Genomic DNA, 24026 nt, shown 5'->3' with positions numbered 1-24026 from the left:
ATGGACCATGAATGTGAACAGAATGACAAGGGGATGTCCAGCTTTAAAATCTAAACATGTAGCTACGTGAAAATGTGCATTTTATTTTGAGTGATCTCTCATATTGACACGTCCGGTAAATGTGAGGTGAGTGTGTGTGTGTGAGAGAGAGAGAGAGAGAGAGAGAGAGAGAGAGAGAGAGAGAGAGAGAGAGAGAGAGAGAGAGAGAGAGAGCGGGCGCGCGCGCGCTCGTGTATCCATCGCCTGTAGTCTATAGATCTGTGTTACTGCGCCAGGATGGAGATGACGCAAATGACCCAGCTCCCCAAAAAGTGTTTCAAGACGAACATGGCGGCAACTTAACACAGGACCCAAGATGATGATGATGGTGATGATGAACAGCAGAGAAGATCGAAGGCAATCCGCCCAGATAGGGAAAGAGCAGCTCGTTCAGCGTCTTTCCTTCCCTTGAGGAGATACGGGGACACAGGCAGGATCTTCGGGAACAGAGGAGGCATGTTGTCACACAGAAAGCGCTTTTTCTCCGGGGAGCCATGCGGAATAACGGAGAAATGACCGCGCGCGGCTTTATCTAGCCCAGAGAGTCGGATACAGCTGCCACGAGCGCTGTTTAACGGGAGGAAAACATTACAAATCAATGCATTTTGTGGCAGAGGAGCCGTCGCGGTGGAGTCGGCCAGTGCTGCTCTTTCCTGAAATATGACCAGGGGTGCTTGGACGTGTCGGCAGCAAGATGACGGCTTAAAAATCTGCTTCGCACCCCGAGAGGACGAAAAGCCATTATTCACCGATTCGGAAAGGGCCCAGAGATGGCGACTGTCCTTAGCCTCTCTTTTGTTTATCACCGTTTTGCTCTCTGATCATCTGTGGTTCTGCGCCGAGGCGAAACTGACGAGGACGCGAGACAAACGGCATGAGCACACGAATCAGATACTTTCATTCAGCCATCAGAGAGAGCAGAGTCTTATTTTTATAGACAATTCTACCAAACCTCTGGGGAGACTTGAAACTTGTCACCCTGACAGCCTCTCCAAAAACTGCTTGACTTTCGCCGAGCCGGAAGCCGTGTGCTCGGGCCTCTCCGTGTGGAACCTGAGCGATTTCTATCTTTCTTTTTGTAACTCCTACTCGCTTTTGGATTTGTTTCTCGGGTTTGAGAGTCCGGACAATTTGACCTGTAGCCTGGAAACGGCTAATTCCTCGGGATGCAGCCAGTGTGTTCAGGCTTACCAACGCTATGACCGACGAGCTCAGGAGAAATACCAAGAGTTTGAGCTTTTGGTTCAGAAATATGAAACGGATGTATATTCGGTGCGGACATGCATGGATGAGTGCACGGTAGGCGTACGCTGCCTTTCCTTTTGATGTTGGTTTGTTTACTGCTTGTAACAGAAGCTATGTACCGCTAATGTTGTTATCATATTTATTTCACGTTAAGTGTATAAAGAAGAAAAAAAAAACACAAAAAAGCACTACGTGTGTGTCCGCTGTTGTGTCATATACGCGCGAGAACGCGCGCGGATACACTGTGTGCGCGCACTTGTGGATTAACGGGAGGTGGATTTTTTTGGCACCTTGAATGCACGAGTTTGGGTTAGATGGAGAGGAGATTATTGAAGCGTCCAACTATAGGCTATTACTGTGTGGTGTATGCAGGTGATTCCTCCCTCAGTTGTATCAACAATTATGCAAATTCACTAAAGCGCATAGCCTATGATGGATGATCCATGACAGAAATAAGAAGTGCTGGGCAAGCTACTCAAAAATGTAGCTACTAGCTAGCAGAAAATAACCAAACTAAACCGAAAGCTACGGTTTAGAAGAGGAATTCCAGCTACCCTATATTTTTATAAATATACAATCTGAAGAATAGTACATTGATCAATTTTATATAATACATTGTTATTTTTTAAATCCTAAAATTGGAATACTATTGCCAGTTATTGTGAGTGTGCTCACGTCACGTGACAGCACTTGAAACAGGCAAATGTATACAATGTGAATACCGTTGTACAGTATCAGATGGTAATGCCATAGTACTTGTCATGTAATGACATATACAATATACAATCACCACCATATTCAAATACATTGGAATAGCATGCAAATACCATGGTGTTTCAAATAATAACATGGTAGCCTACATGTCCATAATGCAGTGCTTTTGTGGGTTGTTATTGATTTTTCAATATTATCATGGTATAATAACCACTATAATAGCTTGGCTAATAAGAAATGTAGTTAAGCTGGTTAGACTAGTCTTCCAGCCTTTCTTTCTGCAGAAAGGAGACCACCTTAAACCAGCAGACAGTCTTAGGGTTGTTTAAGAGGTTTTGTCCACAGGGGTTGCTCTCTTAGTTGGTAATTACCTCAGTATGGAAGGACGAAGCTGAGGGCATGTCCTCTCATTTGAAACAGACTGAGATTTATGGTTCTAGGTGTCCTGCAATCTGGAAAGAGATGGAGTGAAACAAAGATTGCATGTGTGAGAGAATGAGAGGGAGATGGCGCAGTGCTTTATGGAATTTCAATAACGTTAATAGCGCAGCAGTGATTTTTTTTTTCTGTGTAATCCCCGGAAGGCTATTCTGTTCTAGTCATTGTTCGGGTGTTTTTCTTCTTCCACTTCTGGTATGGCGTTGAATAACATTTCTGTTGCACATGCATGAAATAGGACTGCTGCTCTTGAGCAGCCGCCAAAGCAAAGAAGAGCATATGAAGCATGTCATTCTCAAACGATTAGCTATCTCAAGGTTTTTGAGTTCATAATTGCATGTGCTGTGAGATGAGAAAACAAGGGCAAAATGTCCTGCCAATGGTACTGCAGGATACTTTGTAAAGTACATTGCACAAGGTTTCAGTGAGTGTGCAGCAGATTGATTGTTGCATATATATATATATATATATATATATATATATATATATATATATATATATATATATATACACACACATTTTTTTTTCTCTCTCTCTATTCGCTCTCTTTTGCAATCTCTATTTGTGTATTTTTAGTTTTGCTCAGGTTTACATGCGAGAGAGGCTTGTTCCCTGTCCATGGTGCTGAAACAAGTACATAGTAATGAATAAGACACATACTGTAATCACACATGGAAATGCAGAACATAAACAATTCTTATTTTCTCCCTAGTAACAATCTAAAATATTTAATTAAAGCTGTATTAGGTGCTGCGATGCTGTATAACATTGTCAAACATGCTGTTCATGGCTGAATTAGTATCATTTTGATAAATACATTTTGCTGTGTTTTGAATGCTAAAATAAGTAGTCAAATACACTAATGTAAAGTTTTCTATTCAAGCTAGAAGGGAGACTGCTACATTGTGAACACACTCATGGCTAAAGTGTGTTTTTGTGCACATGGGATTGAGATTATACAGCTCAACTTTGAGTCCTTATTGGTTTTGTATTAAAAGTGAAAATATAATTAACTCAAGCAAACGTATTAAGTGTCTTCCATGATACAGCACAAGATTGCCATTTAAATAAAAGTAAAAATAATAATGATGATCCACTTGGGTTTTGCATGAGTTGTTACTGTATTGAGGATTTGTAGCTTGCCTGGAATGCTCTATTATTACAATTAAATAAAATAAAATTATACAATTATATCTGTTTACTATTAATTTTGGTAACACTTTAGTTTGGGGACCAATTATCACTATTAATTAGTTGCTTGTTATTAGTCTGTACATTACTAGTGTATTGGCTGTTTATTAGTACATATAAATCACATATTAATGCCTTATTCTGCATGACCATATTCTACATCCCATAATCCTACCCCATAACTAAACTTAACCACTACAACAACTACCTTACTAACTACAAATAAGCAGTAAATTAGGAGTTTTGAGTCAAAGTGTTACTTAATAGTGAAAATAAATGTGTTTCCCAAACTAAATTTATAGCCAAACATATTATAGCTCTCACCGATTATTTACACTACTTCAGATGGCAGACAAATCCAATGCATAATCCATATTAATCCATTGATTGTTTAGACTCTCCCCAAAATTACTCTTCCATATCCCAGTCCGAAATCCAAGCCTAGAAAGAACCTAAGGCTGAACAGCAACTATCTGGATGAAATAGATTCATAATCCTCCATCTGTCTAAATGTGTGTGCATGCATGTTTGAGAGGGAGTTAAGGAAAGTACAAGAAAACGAGCAGAGAAATTTGTGTTTTGTTTCCTCTTCCCTAGTATCAGCCTTAGGCTGCATGGGCCGCCCACAGTCCGCTCACTGACCACATGATGCATACTGCACACACAAATATTAAACTCTAATCTGATTGGCCAGCCTTAAGAAACATATATATGTGTGATTTGTTTTATCAGTTCACCTGCAAAAACTCTTTTTTACAAGGAACTAGATATTCAACTACCCTGTATTCAGGATTCCGTTTTTCTCATAGCTGCGAAATTATTTGTATTTATTAATGTTGAATGCACATACATTCTGATAAGACTATACACGTTTACCGTTATTGTTATAGTGTTTTCTGTGCAGATATCAATTATCTATTATTATGTAATGCATCTGCCCTTAAACAGGAGGTATAATCAAAACAAACTGCGACTGGTCACTTTATATGTCAATCATACCATTACTTCCTGTGTAAGTGGGTGGTTCTTGGCCAGAATACGCTGAATCTTATGCTGTTAGTCAAACGTCCGGCTAAACAAGACTATTTCACAAGAACGCTTAGTGGAGACTTGTTCTTTCAAGGCTTTTTGTCGGTTATACTGATTCAGATTGACTGATGTTGATTGACAGCTGCTTGTGGATGTTAAGGGGCCCAGGTGTCCTCCTTTGAACATGAGCAGGTTTTTGTCATTGGGTCAGTCTCAGGTCAGCTTTAGAAGAGACTTGAATTTGTTAACCCTGTAAAGCCTGACATGAAATTATAGTCAGATTTTTATTTTTTATTTTAATGGAGCAGATTATTGAATCTTTAGACAACCTAAAAAAAAGTTTGAATATTTGAATATGTGTGGGTTGTTTTTGAGTATCATATTTGATATCAGACTTGGCTGATATAGTATACGATATAATAGAATAGATATAGATATAAGAGGATATGTAAAAACACGAGTAGGGAAAAACATATGAAATGTGGTGTGGTTTCTGATAAGATAAAATTCAGATTTTGTATTATCAAAACACACACGTTTTTATTGTGTGGCCTAATATAATGCAATATAAAACAATGACGACTGAAAGATGTACTAATACACATTCCACAAAAGATGTATCATATTTGATACATTTCAACATGAGGTTTTTTTTAATATATATATATATATATATACAATTATCTACGACAATCAAATAAACCTAAGTTCCTTCCGTCCAGTAAATGTTCATCTTGAATTATTACTAACAAAATAAAAGTATAAAAATAAGTAAAGATTTCACAGCAAAAAGATGACCTGAGGGGGGCCATTTTAGAATCATACTAAAAGGCCTTGTAATTTCTAAAAAGTATAAACTATCAATCAGATGGCCAAAGGCATGTAGAAGATTGTGTACGACAGGTTTCTCTGCAAAGTGTTGATCATGTTGATAATGTATAATAGGCCTTAGATATTTGCATTTTAAATTTGATACAGTTTATTATGCGCACATAAAACCCCTTGTATTTACAAGAATGCACAAAAAAAATCATTATAAATCATTATATAACTAGGGAAACAGTCTGTTCTTCACACAACGAACAGAGAACGTTAAATGCCAGTTTTCATTTTATTTTGGTTTCTCCCAAACCAGTAAAGTGCAAGGTGCTCACAGGTGCAAAAATATTTAAACATTCCAAAAAAAAAAAAAAAAAAAAAAAAATCCTACTTTTTGGAATAAAAAAACACAAAAAAAACCCCTTGGATCAAGTATAGCAATAAGTCAGAGTACTCCTCAGAGTACTGCACTCACTGAACACCAGTCATAGACTAAGGGCATTTTCACACCTTAAAGTCCGCACCAAGGTCCGAATCAAAGTTCATGTTTTGATACATTTTATACATTCGGTAAGTTTTGATTTGGTTTCACACTGCATTTATGAGAGCACACTAAATAACTTTACATGGCATACTTGCATCCTGTCGTCATCATCTATGTGGGCTGAATCTCAACATTGATTGGTTTGTAAACGGACGTGCGTCTGACGTCCGCGTGTTGTCAATTCGAGTAACTTAAAAAAAAAACGTTAACACGAATGAATGAACAGACGCATATCGTTGCCATTATACTGTTATTATTACGCATTACCTGTAGCACCAACTATACTCGAGGCTAGTTCAAATTCGCCAAATGAACGTCCTCGTTGTGCGAACATTTTATCGCCGCCGGCAGGAAAGGAGGAGAAGACTGCAAGCAATCCTGCGAGAAACACCGGAACTTCCTGTAAATGGTCTGAAAGTCCGTACCTTACAGAAAATGCTTTCACACTAGAAACGAACCAATCCTTTGTTCAGTTTGATCCGGACCGAGACTACCTCTTTTCGTCGGACCAAATTTCATCTGTTTGGTACGGATCGTGGTCCGGGGGAGGTTTCACACCTGTAATTTTGATTCGGATCAAACTGAAAAGTCTGAAAATCCGGACCAAACAATGTAGGTGTGAAAGGGCCCTAAATGACCACAATTTATACACATGGGTACGACCATTTCATGTCTCAAAAGTAATATAGCATGGAAAAGTATCAAAGATCAAGGTACACCATTGTCTTCAATAAACAAATTTAAATAGCACAACACAAAAACTTAATTTCAGCAAAAATTATAGAAAGTAAAGAGCAATAACCTCATAAAAACAGTTCCACCCCTTTTCCACCATACTTTGCATCTCCCACCCCCATGATGCAACACAGAAAATGTATACAAAGCATGATACCAGTCCTTTCAGGTATTTTACTCAGTTCAAGATGGCTGCCGTCCTGATTCAGGTGATAGTCAACAGTTTATGAGAAAAGCTTAAATGTCTACTGGTTTAGTGCTCAGGTGGCTAGTCTGAGACACAGCAGACTAGTTGTAGGTACAAAAGTATGTGTTCATGTCTTATACAAAGGGGTTAGCAAGGGGAACACGGGGAACCGAGGGCAGCTCTGTGACACTGTTTAACAAGGAGACATCTGTAATCGACATACTAAACACTTGGTCTACAGAGAATGACTGGAATTGATACCTTGTTGTTTTGTGCGTGTGTTTGCATTGTAAGCTGCGTGTGAATCACAACTCGTCTCCTTTTGTCCTCCTTTTCATCAGCTAATCAGCGACAAGAATGCAGACTGTAGAATCACGTCGTCCTAATGATATAAAAATCTGATTCGGGGAATTGGGAGCCTTTTTACACAATCTGAATTGCAGATCTTTTCTTATGTTCGTGTGACCTTTGCACAAGCACTGCACTTTGTGTTTGAATTGTGAAATGTCAGTTTAATGACCCCTGCGCTTCTTAAAGTGAAATGATATTTCGGTGGAAAACAATCGTATCTATCTTACTTTCTTTCCCTTTTTTTCCAAAGCGTCTTTTCCACTTCTTCTCCCTCTCCATGTGTGTTTGCTCGCCTCCTCACCTTCGTGGCCTGCGCATTGTTGCACACAAGTGGGGAGATAATGACATTTTGGCGAGAAGCTGCCCTCTTGACAGCACGACAGTGTGACTTTGTAAGGGCGCTTTATTCACTGCCTAAGCCATGGCGACTGCAGAGGAAGCAGAATCCGGCCCTCCACGTCCTCTTCCCTAGGGCATAAAATATGTATGGGACTAAAGAAGCATGGACCCGCCGGATCTCTGTTTGCAAGGAAAATTAATGAGACGGAAAGACAGCGATTTCCACCGTGCTGCCCCATGTATGCATTCGGGAACAGGCACTTTTGGCACTGAATATCTCTGGTGATTAACATGCAGAGGGTGGACTTACATTTTGTGGAGATCCATCTTTTAATCATTAAGAGATCCTAAAGGGGAAGTGTCATGTCTGTGGATCTAACAGCACTGAATGGAATGGTGAAATTATGATTGTTTTCAAGCTGATTTCTTGAAAACTCTACCTTCACTTGTCACATTAAAATAGCGAATAGCCAAATTCACGCCATTGTTCAATTTGGTCAGGCTCATTAATATGTATAATGTCCTGATTGTGCCACAGTGATTGCACTTTTCGGGCAGTCAGTTTACTTTAATCAGTAAAATTGTGGTTCAAAAAAGAGCTGTGGTTACCAAAAGATTACAGTAAAAAAATTTGGTAGCACATTTTTACAAATTTAACTTTTATTTCAATAACTGATATAATGTTAATCAAAGTTTATCACAAGTTTTTCCACAATCTTAGGTAAATACTAATATTTAAAAGGTGCACTCAGTGGCATGCACACAAATACAAAATACCATCAACACGCAACACTAAATGCAATAAACATTCTTTAAACAAAATCAAACAAAAGTAATTGAAATGTTTCAAGTGGGTTCCTCAATTTCAACTAAAAAATCTATTTTTAATGACTTCTATTCAGGGGGTTGAATGATTTTGAGACTGCAGAAGTCATTAAAAGTTGCATTTTCATTTGAATTTGGGGAAACCACTTGAAACATCTGTTCTGTTAAGCTATTTCAATTACTATTGTTTGATTTGCTCAGTGCAAACAGCTGAAAGTCTAAATGTTGCCACTAAACTTGATTTGCAATTGGGCTTGAATAATTTCGATTGCAACTGTATTAAACTGGGATAGAAAAAAAGTATTTGAACATCCAAAAAAATCACACAATTAATGTCACTAATACTGTTATTGATATTTATATGCACATGAGAACTTCTCAATAAAAATAATTCCACCTAATTCCCAAAACAAGCATGCACATAAATTAGTTCTTAACCTGGTTCTAATGTTAATGAATTTGGAGTATTATAAATGAGTGAATGATTCCTCAAGGTTAGTCATTTGCATTAAACACGCCCAAACCATCTCCATTTAAAGGCTTTCCTCACAACCTTTTCTTTACAGCCTTTTGTCACTCTCAGCAAACATATGATGCTCTCCAAGGATGCACTATTGACTGAATGCACCCGCAGCAAGATCCTCGAACAATTCCAAGTGTGTTATACAGACACAGATTACAGACCCCTCTATAGCCAGCTGTAGCTATTTTTCAGAATAAAAATTAAATCAATATGTATAAAGTTACATCTTAATGCCATAAGGCCATCTAGACTATGGGATGTATGCGTACATTTGGTTTAAATTGTTCCAACATGTTTTTAAATAAAATTTAGAAAGACTACGAAAGTTATTGATGAATCATTATTTGAGTCACTGTTCATTGTAATTGCACAAAAATGACTCAAGCTTTGGAACTAAGAACTAAGAAAAAACGCAAGCTTTGGAACTAAGTAAGGACGAGTAAAAAAAATGTTTTCTTTTGTATAAACTATTCCTTTAAACATATGAGCAACTCATGCACAATCCACATGAGAAATATCCTCTCCACTGTACAGGCACATCCAAGCATCATTACTGTTATGGAAATCTTTCTTAACCTCACCTACCCGTACACCAACACGCCCACCCACGCACACTCTCACACACACTGAACCCGAAGTACAGAAAGAAACTGGCAAGTGTGAGTGTTTGCTCTCCTCAGGTAGAGAATAATCTAGCCGTGGTGTTCGTCAACCTGCATCTAGGCACGGAAAACCAAGCACATGGCCATAAACACACAGTAACCAGACCTTTCATTTAGCCCTGCCACTGCCCGACCAGCAGGAATCTCCTTAATCCTTTCCAACTAGACCGGTCTCCAAATAGTTGAAATCAATGCTTCCTGCTCGAGTCCTCTTTAACCTTTCCAGGAAGGGCAGATGGTGAAAGGAGGGCTGGCGGACGAGGCTTCTTTGGCTCAGAGGCTCATATGCCACTCCGTGTCCCTGGAGTTGGCTTATCGTCCTCAGCCCTGGGGCCTTTTTGACACGGCACAGAGGCTCAGCGGAAAGCCAGAGGACAAAGCCAAGGATCACGATCCTATTCTACTGCCGCCGCACGGGCCAGAGATGCGCTCACGGCACTCGTGTGATCGTTGTTTTCCCCTGCCTGGAACACTTGTAAAACCACAAGCAATTACTGTCAGCCCTGTGCACACATGGGCGTATTTACCGATGTGTTGTGAATTCCCATTTAGAGACAAGACAGATATGAAATGGAAGATAAATGAAGTTGGATGTGGGAAGTGTCTTTCTCTGTTGAAGTGAATGGTCATAAGCGAGCACAAAGGCCCTGTTTACACCTGATATTAAGATGCGTTCTGGTCGATCGGATCACAATTAGATAAGGGAGACACCCACACCTGGTGTTTTAATCTGTCTCTTTTGTCCACTTTCAACCACTTATGTCCTGATTTCTTCAAGGTGAGAGTCTATGGTAAATGTATGTTTTTTTTATTCAGATCTTTCAATCTAATGGACAAAATAAGCTTGTATTTATATAGAAAACATTGTGCTTGGTAAGTTTTTCGTCTTCAAACCAAACTTGGGTCTCCAGCCAAAGATTAAATCCTATCTGGCTAGTGCACTTCCCGTAATGTTTGCGCATTAGGTCAGTGTCGGAGAGTAGACGGTACACATGGACCACACGAGCATTCACACTACGTGAACAATCTGCTGAAATTCGTTTTCGACTACCTCTAGAAGTAGTTTATTAGCAGGTGTGAACAGGGCCAAAGTTATTTGCTGTGATTTTGTAATGAGGAGTTCAACTAGGAAACAAGTTGAAACAGACAAAAATGTGTGTGAAACTGTAAAGAGACTGAATATACAGATAGATCAGAGAGACCATGGAAAAAGTGAGGTTTCTTACACTAAAATGCTTAGTGACTAATTTATGTTACTAGCACCTGACCTTGCAGGAACACAATAGGGCTTTAAAGACAGCATGAATACGGATGCTGCCATATATATTTCTTCCCTATTGTGACGTATATCTCAGTGAAACGGTTTCTCAAAAAAACAAAACATTGTCCTTTGAGTGAAAGGTTGCCCCGCCCTCTCACCATTAAACATGTCATCGGAGACGTTATTTTGAGGATTAAAGATTATGAGGACTGTGGTAGGTTTTTCTCTATTTCGCACCTGACCTAATTCTACCTGGGTCTCGTCTACAATCGACGTCCCCGAACGTCTGCAGTCGATGTTTTGTCTATCTGGGTCTCATCTACAATCGACGTCCCCGAACGTCTACAGTCGACGTTTAGTCTATCTGGGTCTCATCTACAATCGACGTCCCCGAACGTCTACAGTCGACGTTTAGTCTATCTGGGTCTCGTCTACAATCGGCGTCCCCTGGGTCTCGTCTACAATCGACGTCCCCTAACGTCTACAGTCGACGTTTAGTGCAGTATATCTCTCACTTGTTCCCATAACTAACTTGCTGCGCAGCAATAATAACAGACAGACTTCAGCAAATGTCCTTTAAATGCTTTAATCGCGGCCGGGAGATTACTCAAAAAATTCTCAGAGAATCTCTCCCAAGAAGAATTTCAAGACAAATTTCAGAGAGAATCCCACCAGCAAAAACAGTTTTTATAGAATGGGGTATGGATGAAATGAAACATTACATAATTTCCCCACAATTTGATTGGTTCTTCATATGCAAACCCTTCTGTTACTAGGTAGAAGAAAATTATGTTTTTATGATTACTTCATAGTCACAAGGTTTCAAACCTAGACATCTGTCTAGTTTAATTTCCCATATTTGTTATTTTTACACTCACACACCCAAAGTCACAATTTTTCGACTAGTTTCGAACCGTAGGCAGCATTTTGTTCAAATGTTAGAATGTTAGGAGGCCTAAGGAAGTAAGGTTAGATGTTAGAGTTATGATTAGTTTTATATACAGTTTACTATTTTATTAATTAAAACATCCATCACAGGGCACATACATATTTTAAAAATACAGATAAATGATAAATGTACAGATAAATCATTTATTATAAATACTGCAATATTTCATGAAAAACAAGAATATTATATCTTGATTTCATGGTGACTTTAATGGCAGGTAAATCGACTCACCTACAGTACATTTGGGTTGGCTGAAGAGTGTTTTTCAAGATGTCCACTGTTCTATCCACTCAGCACGTATAGATTTTTGTGAGAATTTCAGAGGTTGGCTCAGCACAGGCATTATAATGAACCGAATCCAGGTTACTGCCAAAAATTCAGGCCTCGACATTAATTGATGGCCTGCTGGCCCAGGGCCTGTGTGAGAGTTTCGGAAACATTGACAGAATAGCCACTTCTCCTATTGGGCCAGCACTACTGTATGTATTACATTTTTGATCATGTGTATGAATTTCAATGCTTTGTTTATTTGAACTGGAAGTAGCGCCAGATATTTTCTTCCATATTGTGACATTTGAGTGTAACTATAATTCGATATTGAATATCGAAAAACAAACACTGGAAGGTGGAATATGACATTTTGTCTAAAAATTACCAGGTCAAAATAAATGAATTGTTCACAATAAGATAAAAAAAAAAAACATGCAATATATTATTTTTATTCTTTCAGATTCTAACCATTTGTTTTCTGTGAAATTTGGTAGCAAATTCTGCAACATTTCTTTTATTTTTTTAATATATATTTTCTTTACATTAAAGGATGTCACATGTATGCCATGTGATTGGCTGTAAATGACGTATCACTACAAGAGAACACATACATAAGTATGGATACACATGCCACACACTTCTTGCCACACACACATTAAATCAAACAAGCAGTAATTGTGTATCTCTGGAGTGCTGTTTCCTGCAGGTCCAGGCCTGGCCCTTTCTTCCGGTCTAATTCAATTTGTGACCTCCTGATTCTCTCTGCTGTACTTAGTGCTAAAGGAAGGAACCATCTCTCTCTCTGTCTGTGCGCTTACATGCCTCATCCACTGCTGGAGCCAAAGTCTTCGGTTGTACTTGCTTCTAGGAGAGGTGATTTAGTCTCAGAGACTCACTCTCTAAAACTCACGTCGCAAAAAATCCTTACCCATCCATCCTTCACAGTCCATCTCAGATCTATATGTCGGATTAGCTTTATATTTCTATTACTGGCTGTGTCCACACTGGCCCAGACAGACTTCCCGAGGTCCCTCAGGACTGCCGTTAGAACGCTGCAGTTAAGACAAGCCTTTCTTCCTTCTGTCTTGCCGGATCTTTCTTCTTCTCCTGAGTGGGGGATGGCCGGATGCTCTGCCAGAGATTCGGTTTTACCGAACTAATCCTTCCTGTAGGCTACAGTCAGTTAGAGGACATGCACAAAACCTCCGAAATCTAGAAATCTGCACTCTTAAATACCATACTATTAGTTCAGGTTTTGAATTAGAATGTTAACATCATTAATAAGCAGCACAATCTCATGAGGGAAACGTCGCTGTAGGGATGAAGATGTTATCACTTGTTTGAATGACGCAGAACACAAAGATACAACTGATATTTGAGGTATTGAGATATCATGAAACATTTCAAGAATATGTCATATTCACAACAAAATCAAAGGAAGGAAATAAAAAATAGTTTGGAGTTGGTTAGTTTTTCTTTTTTATGTTTTTGAAAGAAGTCTCTTTATTTGATCAAAAGACAGTAAAAACAAGAATATTTGGATCATTTGGATCTATTTTCAAATGTAATTTATTCCTGTGATGGCAAATATTCAATATTATAAATTCCTTATAATATGCTGATTTGCTGCTCAAGAAACATTTCTTAGTATTATCAATGTTGAAAACAGTTGTGCTGATTAATATTTTTATGGAAACCATGATACCATCAGGATTCTTTGATGAACAAAGTACAAAAGAACAGCATTTATTTTCATTTAAAATCCTTTGTAACATTATAAATTACTTTACTGTCACTTTTGATTAATTTCATGCATCTTTGCTGAATAAGAAGTACCTGAATTAATTTATTTCCAAAAAAAACCCCCAGATCTTACTGACCCCAGACATTTGAATGGTAGTGTGTATTTTTTCTTATAGAAAATTAAGCTTATTTTTTTAGACCGTGACATTCTTCAGACTATTAGAGTTTCATGAAAATATTGCACATTTTCCAAACAGATGTCTCCTTACATAACTGTACAAACAGGTCTAATTTAATTATTGTAATTTAAAAATGTTACATTTATATCTTTTTTTGTAATGATACGAATTATATAACACTCTGAATTGTGGTTTCGATTCACTTTGCATCTTACATCCTGAACCAGAGCTCCACATAAAAAATAAAAAAATACTTGTCATAATTAGTAGATATGTTTCATCCAAAGCTATTTATAGCTATTTAATGAGCTATTATACGCTATTTATAGTACAATAATTCCAGAGACAATACCCTGAAGCAAGTTGAGTGCCTTGCTCAGTAACTCTCCAGTTAATGGGCATCAATTACCAGAAGTGAATCCAAATCCATTGTGTAATCAGTCGGGCTGCATGAAACAAAGGTGTCAAGGTTTGGGTAGTTAGTCCACTGCCATTCAAAACTACCCATGTACTTTGACAGAAATTCATCATACACACCTATGGTGTGTAATGATTCTTTATTGATCCTTTTACATCCATGGGAACTTTCCATTGCACAAAATGTTATTTATAGTGAAAATAAATGTTCTTTAGGTTATTAAAAATGGAAAAACTGTGAAAGGATCTTTGGGCAACCAAAAAAATGGCATCGCTGCAAAACTCCCCTTTTGGAACCTTTATTTTTAAGAGTGTAGATATTAAATATGCAGTATTTTTTTTGCCAGTACCCTTATTTGCTCATAAAAAATGCAATGGTACAACCCAACCCAACCTAATTTTTTTTTTTTTTTTTTTTTCATTTGGGGTGTCTTGTAATTATCTCTGATGAATCTGCAATCGCAGTCACAAGACTGCCTGAGACTGAGGATCGTCCATAGGGACTGAGGTGGCTGTTTAGCTGCAGGTGCTGTGCTGTAGGTAATTAAGAGCAGTGTGTGCTGCTTATAATGAATTAGAATAAAACAGAGCAACTCATTAAGGCTCTCTCCTAGGAGAACTATGAGCAAAAGGATCAGTATTTATTTATATGACCCTGAGAGGGAGACTTCAGTCAAATCTGACTAACAGATCTCATGGCAATGACCTGTGTCGAAATACACACTTGAGGTCAGAGCCACTGATGAGGTCAGTTTGCTTTCTCTCCCTCTTCATCGGTTCCTCCTGCGTCTCTGAAGCCGATGTCTAATTTAATTAGAGCGTTGTTGGTTTTTCGCTGTGCAAACAGCAGAACGGAAGGGAAACTCTGTCATATGAGACGGCAGTGTTTGTCCCACTCGAGAAACCACACGAGAAGTCACGACGTCTCTGGTGTTTTCCCTGAGCGTGGGTGGGATTATGGATTCCAGGAAGAGCTGTGCTGATTTTATGAGAAGCTCAATGATAAAGTGATATGTGATATGCTTTGCTTCTCGTCCATTTTATATACTGTAGTGTACACAGCAATATCTTGCAACCACACAACATCCGTGCTTTGTGAGTTGTCATTGCCATTGCCATCTCAAGTAACAAGCCATCTGATGTCCCTTGAACTTTTTATCCCTTGATAAAATAGTGCGTACCTATGAAGACTACTTTTTCATTTAAAAAAAGACAATTTATTGTACAGCTTGTACTAGAAGTTCTTGACATCAGAAAGATGTCAAATATATATATATATATATATATATATATATATATTAATGGCAACCTATTGGTGAGTAGCAGCAAGGATATGGGAAGTTTAAAAGAATTTCAAACTGAATTTGAACCACTGAATATGCACATTTGTTAAATGAAAAATAATGGGATGAATATTACTCGTTGAATTTTTTCAACAAACTGAATATTTTTTAACTGAACTTGAAAAGATGAATATATACCCCACCCCACCACCAATTCTAAAGATGTTAATGGTCATACTGTATCAATCACAGTGCTAACCCCCAAACGACACCCTAACCCTGTGTGGTTAAGTTGACCAATGGAATCAGAAACACGGTGCAAATCTAAGATGTATGTCACATCCATGTGAAGTTCAGTCAAATATTTTGTTAAACCTGAAAAAAACTGTCCAAAAGACTAGTGACCTTTTGTTCAAAATCAAAATGTAATCAATACCATCACATCACCGTTAGTAGAGAAGTAAATACCATAAAGCATTATGACTGGTAAAATATTCAAGATGGCAACAAAGCGAGATAAATGTTGTTTATTGATATAATTCATTCAATAACACAAAGTATCACCACAAATAGTATTTGAGACTAATAAACCAATATTTTTATGTACTATGTATTCTTATGTGTATTAGAGTATCGCAACGTTAGCTTAACAACATGCTACAGCCAAACTAATGAATTCGATCGTGAGTAAAGCCTTTGTGAGACTTTAATGGTGTGCAAAGTTGCTGCTTATGTAGAGTGTTCTAAATCAATCGCTTATGAATTTCCAGTTCAGATGCTGTCTTCATCTGCTTATGTAAGCTATTCACTATGTTTTGGAACAGAGCCACTGAGCCCTTTTCACAGACCCATGCCTTTATGTGTCTCCCAACACAGCGCTATGTGGATTGAATACGAGTGCTGACTTCTAATGTACAGCAAATGCTGCTGCTGTTTCTGCACGCAATTACCCATAATGCAGGTTGCTGACTGGATCATAATCCCACAGCTGTTTCTTTCCAGTGGCGTGTTCGCGCGCAGCATTTACATACATTCGCCTTTCTGCTTACATAAAATGGCCTCATTACCGTCTGTCTTCAGTGCCGGCACTGTGTCGGTTCTGTTCTGCTGTTGCCTCCTGTTGACATTACCAGTAATCATGTCATTTCCTGTTGACTCCTCCTCGCACGTGTCGTCGGGTGCCAGTCTTTTCTCTGCGGCTCTGAGGCTGGAGACGGCGCTTTATCTTCCCACCATACTCTGCTCATTTGCGGCTGAATTCTGCCGCTGGGCCGGCGTGTCAAACGGATTACGGAGCAGAATGAGATTAAGGAAAACAGCGTGAGAGTGTGACCAGCCATTATGGCTGTTTCAATGCTAAATGCCTCCTTCTCCGAAACCAGTGCAGTGAGCTGGAGCTTGCAGTGGCTGCCTTTATTGATGTTCATTCTGACGCACTAAATTCCTCACAACCAAAATGTCTCTTTTATTCATTCTGCCTTCTCACTCTCCTCTCGTAATCTTCTGGTTTGTTTGCACGGGTGCCTTGTTTTTTTTCTGCGTGTCGGATTATCTTCAATTATTTCCTCATTGTATGGAATATCATCTTGATTTTAAAAGGGAAATTTTACTCATATGAAATTCTCATGTCATCCCAAACCCTTATGAAGTGGTTTGGTTTGTACGTGTATGTATGTGAGGGAATGTGTTTGTTTCAGCGGTTTTGTGTGTGTGTGTGTGTGTGTGTGTGTGTGTGTGTGTGTGTGTGTGTGTGTGTGTGTGTGTGTGTGTGTGTGTGTGTGTGTGTGTGTGTGTGTGTGTGCTCTTGCAGTACCAATCTATGATCTCAAAACCTAAACAATGGCCACGAGGGAGCAGGATCTCAGTTGATCTGCAGTGTGTACGGAGCGCCTCAGATAGTGCTGTCATTAAAGACACTATCAGCTGCGAGGTGCAGACGGGAATCAGGAGATGTTTTAATACTGTTCCTAATGTAAACACAGGCTTTATTATCCCACAGACTCCCACAGATCACTATCACTGTCAGAGAAAATAGTGTCATGCACAAGAAGACCAAAGCAATGGAACGGGGGAAGAGCTGGAAAAGCTCCTTGATAGCAGATAGCTGCTGATGAGATGTTAAAGTCTTTAGTCGAAATCTGAAAATGTGCTTCCCCTCTGGAAATGTGCTCTTTCTTTTGATGACACGGCTTGGGCAGAACACAGTTAAACCATCGAGGCCCCAATATCCTCACGGCGAAGTTCTTTTTCGTTCTTCGCTTATGAGTAAAATGAAGTTCAAAACACTTGACCAGCAATATACTGTTAGCCAACATCCGACGGCGCCCACACTGCTGAGAGCGAAATTTAGATGAATATGTTAATATGTGCTGCGCTCTTTCCTCTCAATAAAAAAATAAACACACAAGAAAATTGAGAAAACAGCAAGCATTTTGATAAAGCATAAGACAATCATCTGATCATAGCAACGTCGATATGTTTGCACGAGCTCTGCAATTCGGCACTCTGAATAAGTCACGTCACGTTTATGAAAACGAACCCAAAACGAACTGCGTTGCAGCCTGATTTTGTTTGAAATGACGTCACATCACAACACATTTCGCTTGAAGTATATCGGGGCCATAAGTCTGTAGAGAACTAAAGATGTTGAGGAGGTGTGCTAAAATCAAACCCCACCCTCTAATTTTTTCATTCAATATTCCATTTCACTCTAAAATACGTAACAATACTGAAGTAAAGTCGAATATGCAAACTTACATCGTTTTGCTACAGAGCCTGTCTACAAAATCTCTGTCTAAATGTTTTACCCCTGATGTTTTGTGAGTGACAAATGTTTTGAGGGCTCTTAAAAGTGTCAATTGGAGTGATATTTTACCTGTCTGCTGTCTGTCACGTCACATCTCAGAATAGTTGCTAGTGAAGTGCCTATGAGCAGAGATGGCAGCATGCAGTAAATTATGAAAAAGTAAATGTGCTGTTGGAGACTATGATGGGTTTACAATTGTTGTATTTATACACCGTGGAATGCTTACTATGTCCATGCACCATAAGTATTATACCATTATAAATATTCCATGGTATTAGTCCTCCATGATACATGTACAAAAAAATGGTAAAACCAGGGCAGCTTTGGTACTTTATTTCTTGTTAGTGTATCCTTTCTAGCAGAAATATTTTTTGATGTCATTGTGCACATTTTGATCATTACAGTACTCCATCCATCGTCGCGAGACACGTCCTGCCACCCTTGTCCAGCTGCCCATGAAGAGCACGCAGGCGGACAGTGTGTCCCAGCATACACATGCTGTAAAGTGGTCAACAGTGAGCCTGAGTGCTGGTCTCTCTCACCCTCACATCCCAGAGGGAATGAGACACAGTGCTAATGGAAGAGAGCTGTCTCAACAAGCCCCCTAGCCCTCTGTTTCTCCATCTCTTCCTCTCTTCCTTCCTGCTCTCTTTACAGTAGGGTCTGAGAGAGTGTGAAGCATTCAGTGATGATAATTGGCTCAGATTCCCAGCTGGTTTTAGTGGCATTAAATATGAATAGCAGGCTCATGTAGGCTTGTTTAGACGAGAGGAGTTACGAGCTGAGAAGCGTTTTTGCATGAAGTATCATCAGTGTGAATAAGTGCAGGCTAATGAAACAGGTCTAAATCTGTGATGACAAGAGTGCTGTCACACACACACATATGTGGCTGATTGTAATCAGCCACGCATCAACCAGGTGAAAGAAAAAATAACAGTTTAACAACCTTTGTCAGTCGAAGATATTTGAATTTTCAGTCCTGTTTTAAGCCCTTCTACCTGCAATCAGAGACAATAGGCTGAGACGGTCCACTTGTACATATATGAATGGGAACGTAACATTTACTTGTTCAGTACTTGTAAATACTAATACTAACATTTACTTGTTAAAAGTAACATTTAATTGTTCAATATGGCAATACACCAAAACGACATCAAAGAACTAGCGTATCAACTGTGTCTTGGCCAAAAAGTTGCTCTTAAAAAAAACACAAAGACTATAGTCCCTGGCCAACTAGCATGTATGTTCTGTACCTGTGTGAGAGGAAATAACTCTCCATACCAGCAGGTGGCAGTAGGCAGTATTTGACAATAAAAAGGGAAACCTAAAAAGCTAGGACTGCGGATGTACGAACTATAAACCAAACAGTGCTTGCTTAATCACAATGACTTCAGAATAGACTATATTTTTAATGTAATATTTCTGTTTATTTTAAATTATATCAACGTACATCTTTGTTTTTTATTTGCAAAAATAGCTTTCCCTTCCTTTTGCAGCGACATCTCTTCTCTTCTCTGATGACGTGTTTACTGCCGTATGTCGGGATCAACCTGTCACTCACATGACATCACAGCTATAGCAAACCACAACCATCCACCCAATCGATTCCTGATGGACAAAATCAAGTCCCTTCCCACATTTTTGTTCATCTTTGAGAAGCCGTTTTACAAGGATATACGTCACAATAGTGAAGAAAAAATATTGTGACTTCCGTTTCAAAAATATAAAAAAAAAAGTAATTGTAATGTTTTTTTTTTGTAAATTAGGCTTGTTATAGATTGTCTTATTCACAAAACTCAACACTTCCGCAGTTAATGTTGAACTATTATGGGCTGCGAAAACTGGGGAATTAAATTTAAAAGGAGTGTTTGTATACTTTTGCTATTGTTCATAGAAGTAGTGATTTGTCAAATGAAGGAGAGAGCGTTATAATCTAGTCTTGCATTAGTCTTCTCCTTTTCAAAGAACGCATTGAGTTGTCAATCACAGTGATGGAGTGATGCTGAAGAGTCCCATTAAAGTATGCCAGATTGTGGTATTCTGCTTTGTCTTCTTCCACACTCAAAAATATTTGGCCCTAAATTTAAGATATATGTATTTAAATTGCATATACTGTAAAATGTCCATCTGTTGTACTGTAAATAATTATATGATCAATAAGTTATGACAACATGTTTTTACATAGCTTTAACTAAAAATAAGTTAAGCAATGTTCAACCTTTTTTATGTTATACACGATTCAACTAATTTTTTAAGTCAGTTTAATGTAATTTCAGTTTAAATGACTTAAACATCCAAGTTGATTGTACTTAATATTTAAGGCAGCAACTCTTTTTTTTACAGTGTTTGATTACAGTTTTACCATAAAATACTAAACCTAATGTAATACATATTTGTCAGTAATACATCAATGAAACAGCTGATTCTAAGCTATTTGACTAAATGTGTGAAAATATGTTGTGATTTAAATTAGATAGATGCTAATATGTAATAATCAACTTTGCCATGATTTTTTTAGTACAGCTATTTTTACCTGTTTTGCGTTCAGGACATAATTCTGTGACCTCATTTGCATAATTAATTTAGTAAATCAGTCTTTAAATTAACACGGACAGCACATACGAATAAATGACACTATCAGCAAGCACAAATCACTCTTAGTGAATCCTCCCAGAGAGAGCCCAGCACCTTTCAGACTGGATCCATCTGTTGTAAGAGGACTGTGTCTGCTCAAACTAGGGCGAAACACTGCGAGAGCTCGGCTAATATATTTCAGCCTTTTTGAAGAGCGCCACTCCAATACATGACCTGTTTGCATGCAGAGTCTCTGTGATCCTCGCCATTTCTCTCTGCGTGTTGCTATGAGAAGCTTTCCTGTTTGTTATTTTTTTTAGTCCAGGTTGAGTAAAAAGATGCACAGAGGCAATTGTGTGTATGGCAGTGTGAATGTGCCTGTGTGTCTCTAAATACAGAGCAAATGTTAAAACATCCCTCAAAATCCGATTGTTGCCTTAGACTTATATGGCAAGTTGGCATTGTGTCAACTTTGCCAAAATGCACCATAAGTGCCATGGTGCTAATTTGTTTTGTGTAACTTGGTGTTCTACGAACTATGTAGGGGTGGAAAGTATGATCAAAAGTATTACGTAATGTTAGAGGTATAAATCACATTGTCATGTTTTTACAGGAAGTTCAATGAAAAAAAGGTTTATAGTTGTATAGTTATAGTATATATAGTTATATAGTTTGATTTTCCTATATACAGTTTACATTACCGTTCAAAAGTGTATAGCTAGACGATAAATTTGACATCTATGTAGCAGGTATTCAAAAAAGTTATTCTAGATATTCTGAACAGTTAAAACAATATTATAAAAGTTAAGTTACCGCAGTCCCAAATGAATCCTACAGAACAGACTAAACGGCCAATGAGGCACTTAAAACTCTGAAGTCTGCTTTAGAAATAGAGCTTTGGATGGTTCTGGCAGGCAGCTCGTGTCAATGAAGTGAGGTGGTTGGGCTCAGAGCAGGTAGTAATGCAAGCGGACGCCCACATCCCTGGCAGGGGAGTGTGTGAGAGAGAGAGAGAGAGGCTGCTTCTTCTGCTGGAGGCTTTCACTGCGCCACATTCTCCCCAAACATGTCCTGCCAAACACATGACCTCTCCACACTGATTGAGACTGCATATGTGTGTGTTTGCATGTCAAAGAAGCACCGAGAGCATCATGTAAAAAGGAAAAAGTGAGTCAGAGAGCTGAGAGAGAGAAAAAAAGGGAATATATCGGCAGTGCCCGACAGGGACATATTTCACTGTGGAACAGAGAGAAAAATCATTAGAGGGCAAACCCACGACACCTGCCCCGTGACACTTCCTCCATCCATCACCGCAGGCCACAAGTGGCCCTACATCACCTCTATCTCTCCATCTCTATCTGCTCATCTCTCTTAGCCACAAATCTGCACCCTCCATCCTATCCCTGCCTCTGTTTCATTTGCTCTGCTGTAATGTCATTAAGGCCCACCTCAATTCAATTGGACGCAATTTAAATGGAAAGCTTTTCAAAAAACACTGAAATTGCCATTGATAGCCATGAGTTTTGCCATAAGTAAACTATGCTCGTCCCTAAGGCATGTAATCAAAGCTTGTGTTGCGCAAATGTATTTGTTGTCTGTCTTCTCATCGTCTGTGTTTTCAGTTGTTCTGCTTCAGTCGAACCCTGTTGGCTCATGCATTATTGACCCGCAATTGAATTTTGATGAGCACAAACTCCCCGTCCACCTCACGCATTTTGGTGCTGCAGCTGATGCACAGACAGATCAATGTACAGGAGATTGTGCTACTAGTCGATGTCTTGTTTGCGATGTAGTTTGAGCATATGTGTGCAGATTTTTTTCTTTTATGGCTTTTGCAGCTGCTTCTTGTCAAGAAGCATTTTTCACTATAGAGGAGACTAGGCTAGTTGTCACAAGGGCTGTATGTCAGTTAGCTACTATAAGGTTTGGAGTCAGACGTTCCATTGCACAAATGCTTGTTTACTCGAGCAATGGTTTTGTATGTTGCTTTCAAACATCTGTTCCCAAATCAGAAGGCTGCATTTATTTGATCAAAAATACAGTAAAACATAATTTGCTATTTAATGTTGCTTAGTGTGACTCTTTGACTAGTGTTGGATGTGCTGCACGCTGTTGCATTGATGTTTTCTCTGACTGTATTACTCTTTTTTGGTTTGTTTATTAAAGTACTAGTTAATCCGCTATGCTGGCTTTATCTTCTTTGTGAACCTGAGAACGTTACAGAGCACGAAACCACAAAAGGATTGTAAGATGGATTAAGCAGCAGATACCATCCACCTTGAAGATCAGCTCCTGTCCTTATATCAGGACGACCTAGAAATGTGCCGCCAGGTTAACTGGAATGAGACCACATTAAAGATGTGTTTTTGGAGCCCATGGGGAAATCCAGATGTTCCTTGTACGCCTCTGGCCTTCATTGTCCCCAGCTCTGCCTTGGTGTAATGATCTCCTGGCTCTGCCTCGGGCCTGAATGTGCAATGCAAAGTTTCTTTGCAGTGTTCTCTGATTGTATTGCTCTCTTTTGGTTTGTTTATAAAAGTACAGCTGCTAGTTAATCCGCTAAACTTCCCTCATCTTCATAGTGAACCTGAGAACATTGCCAACATGCCCTACTTTTTCCGCATGATGCTTTATCTAAAGGTCAACACTTATTTATTTGTTTACCAATAATGTCTAATTGGTTCTTTATAGTCAAGACTTAAATAAATAAAATAAATCAGAAATTGATTTACCCTTAGAAACATTCACAGTAAAAGGTGTGATAACTAGCCCCAATCTCCCCTATTGGGTTCTTGTTTAATATGATTCTTTGTAGATGCATGAAATGGTCATAATGTTATATAATAGCTTCAGGTGAACATGTACTGTAGACTACTTTTTTGACTTTACAGCATATATCCATA

At 38.7% G+C, this 24026-nt stretch overlaps 1 protein-coding gene across 1 annotated transcript in view; it reads left to right on the top strand.

Moving 5' to 3' along the window:
* Positions 1-249: 249 nt before the first annotated feature.
* nalf1b (NALCN channel auxiliary factor 1b) overlaps positions 250-24026 on the top strand; it is a 124043-nt gene continuing 100266 nt past the window's right edge. Inside the window, exon 1 of the mRNA XM_079618225.1 lies at positions 250-1338. Coding sequence (XP_079474351.1) covers positions 700-1338 — 639 coding nt within the window. The 5' untranslated portion in view covers positions 250-699. The remainder of the gene's footprint in view (positions 1339-24026) is intronic.

This window comes from Phoxinus phoxinus (assembly GCF_949152265.1).
Source record: "Phoxinus phoxinus genome assembly, chromosome: 7".
Lineage (NCBI taxonomy): Eukaryota > Metazoa > Chordata > Actinopteri > Cypriniformes > Leuciscidae > Phoxinus > Phoxinus phoxinus.
This window is presented reverse-complemented; position numbering and strand designations above follow the sequence as displayed.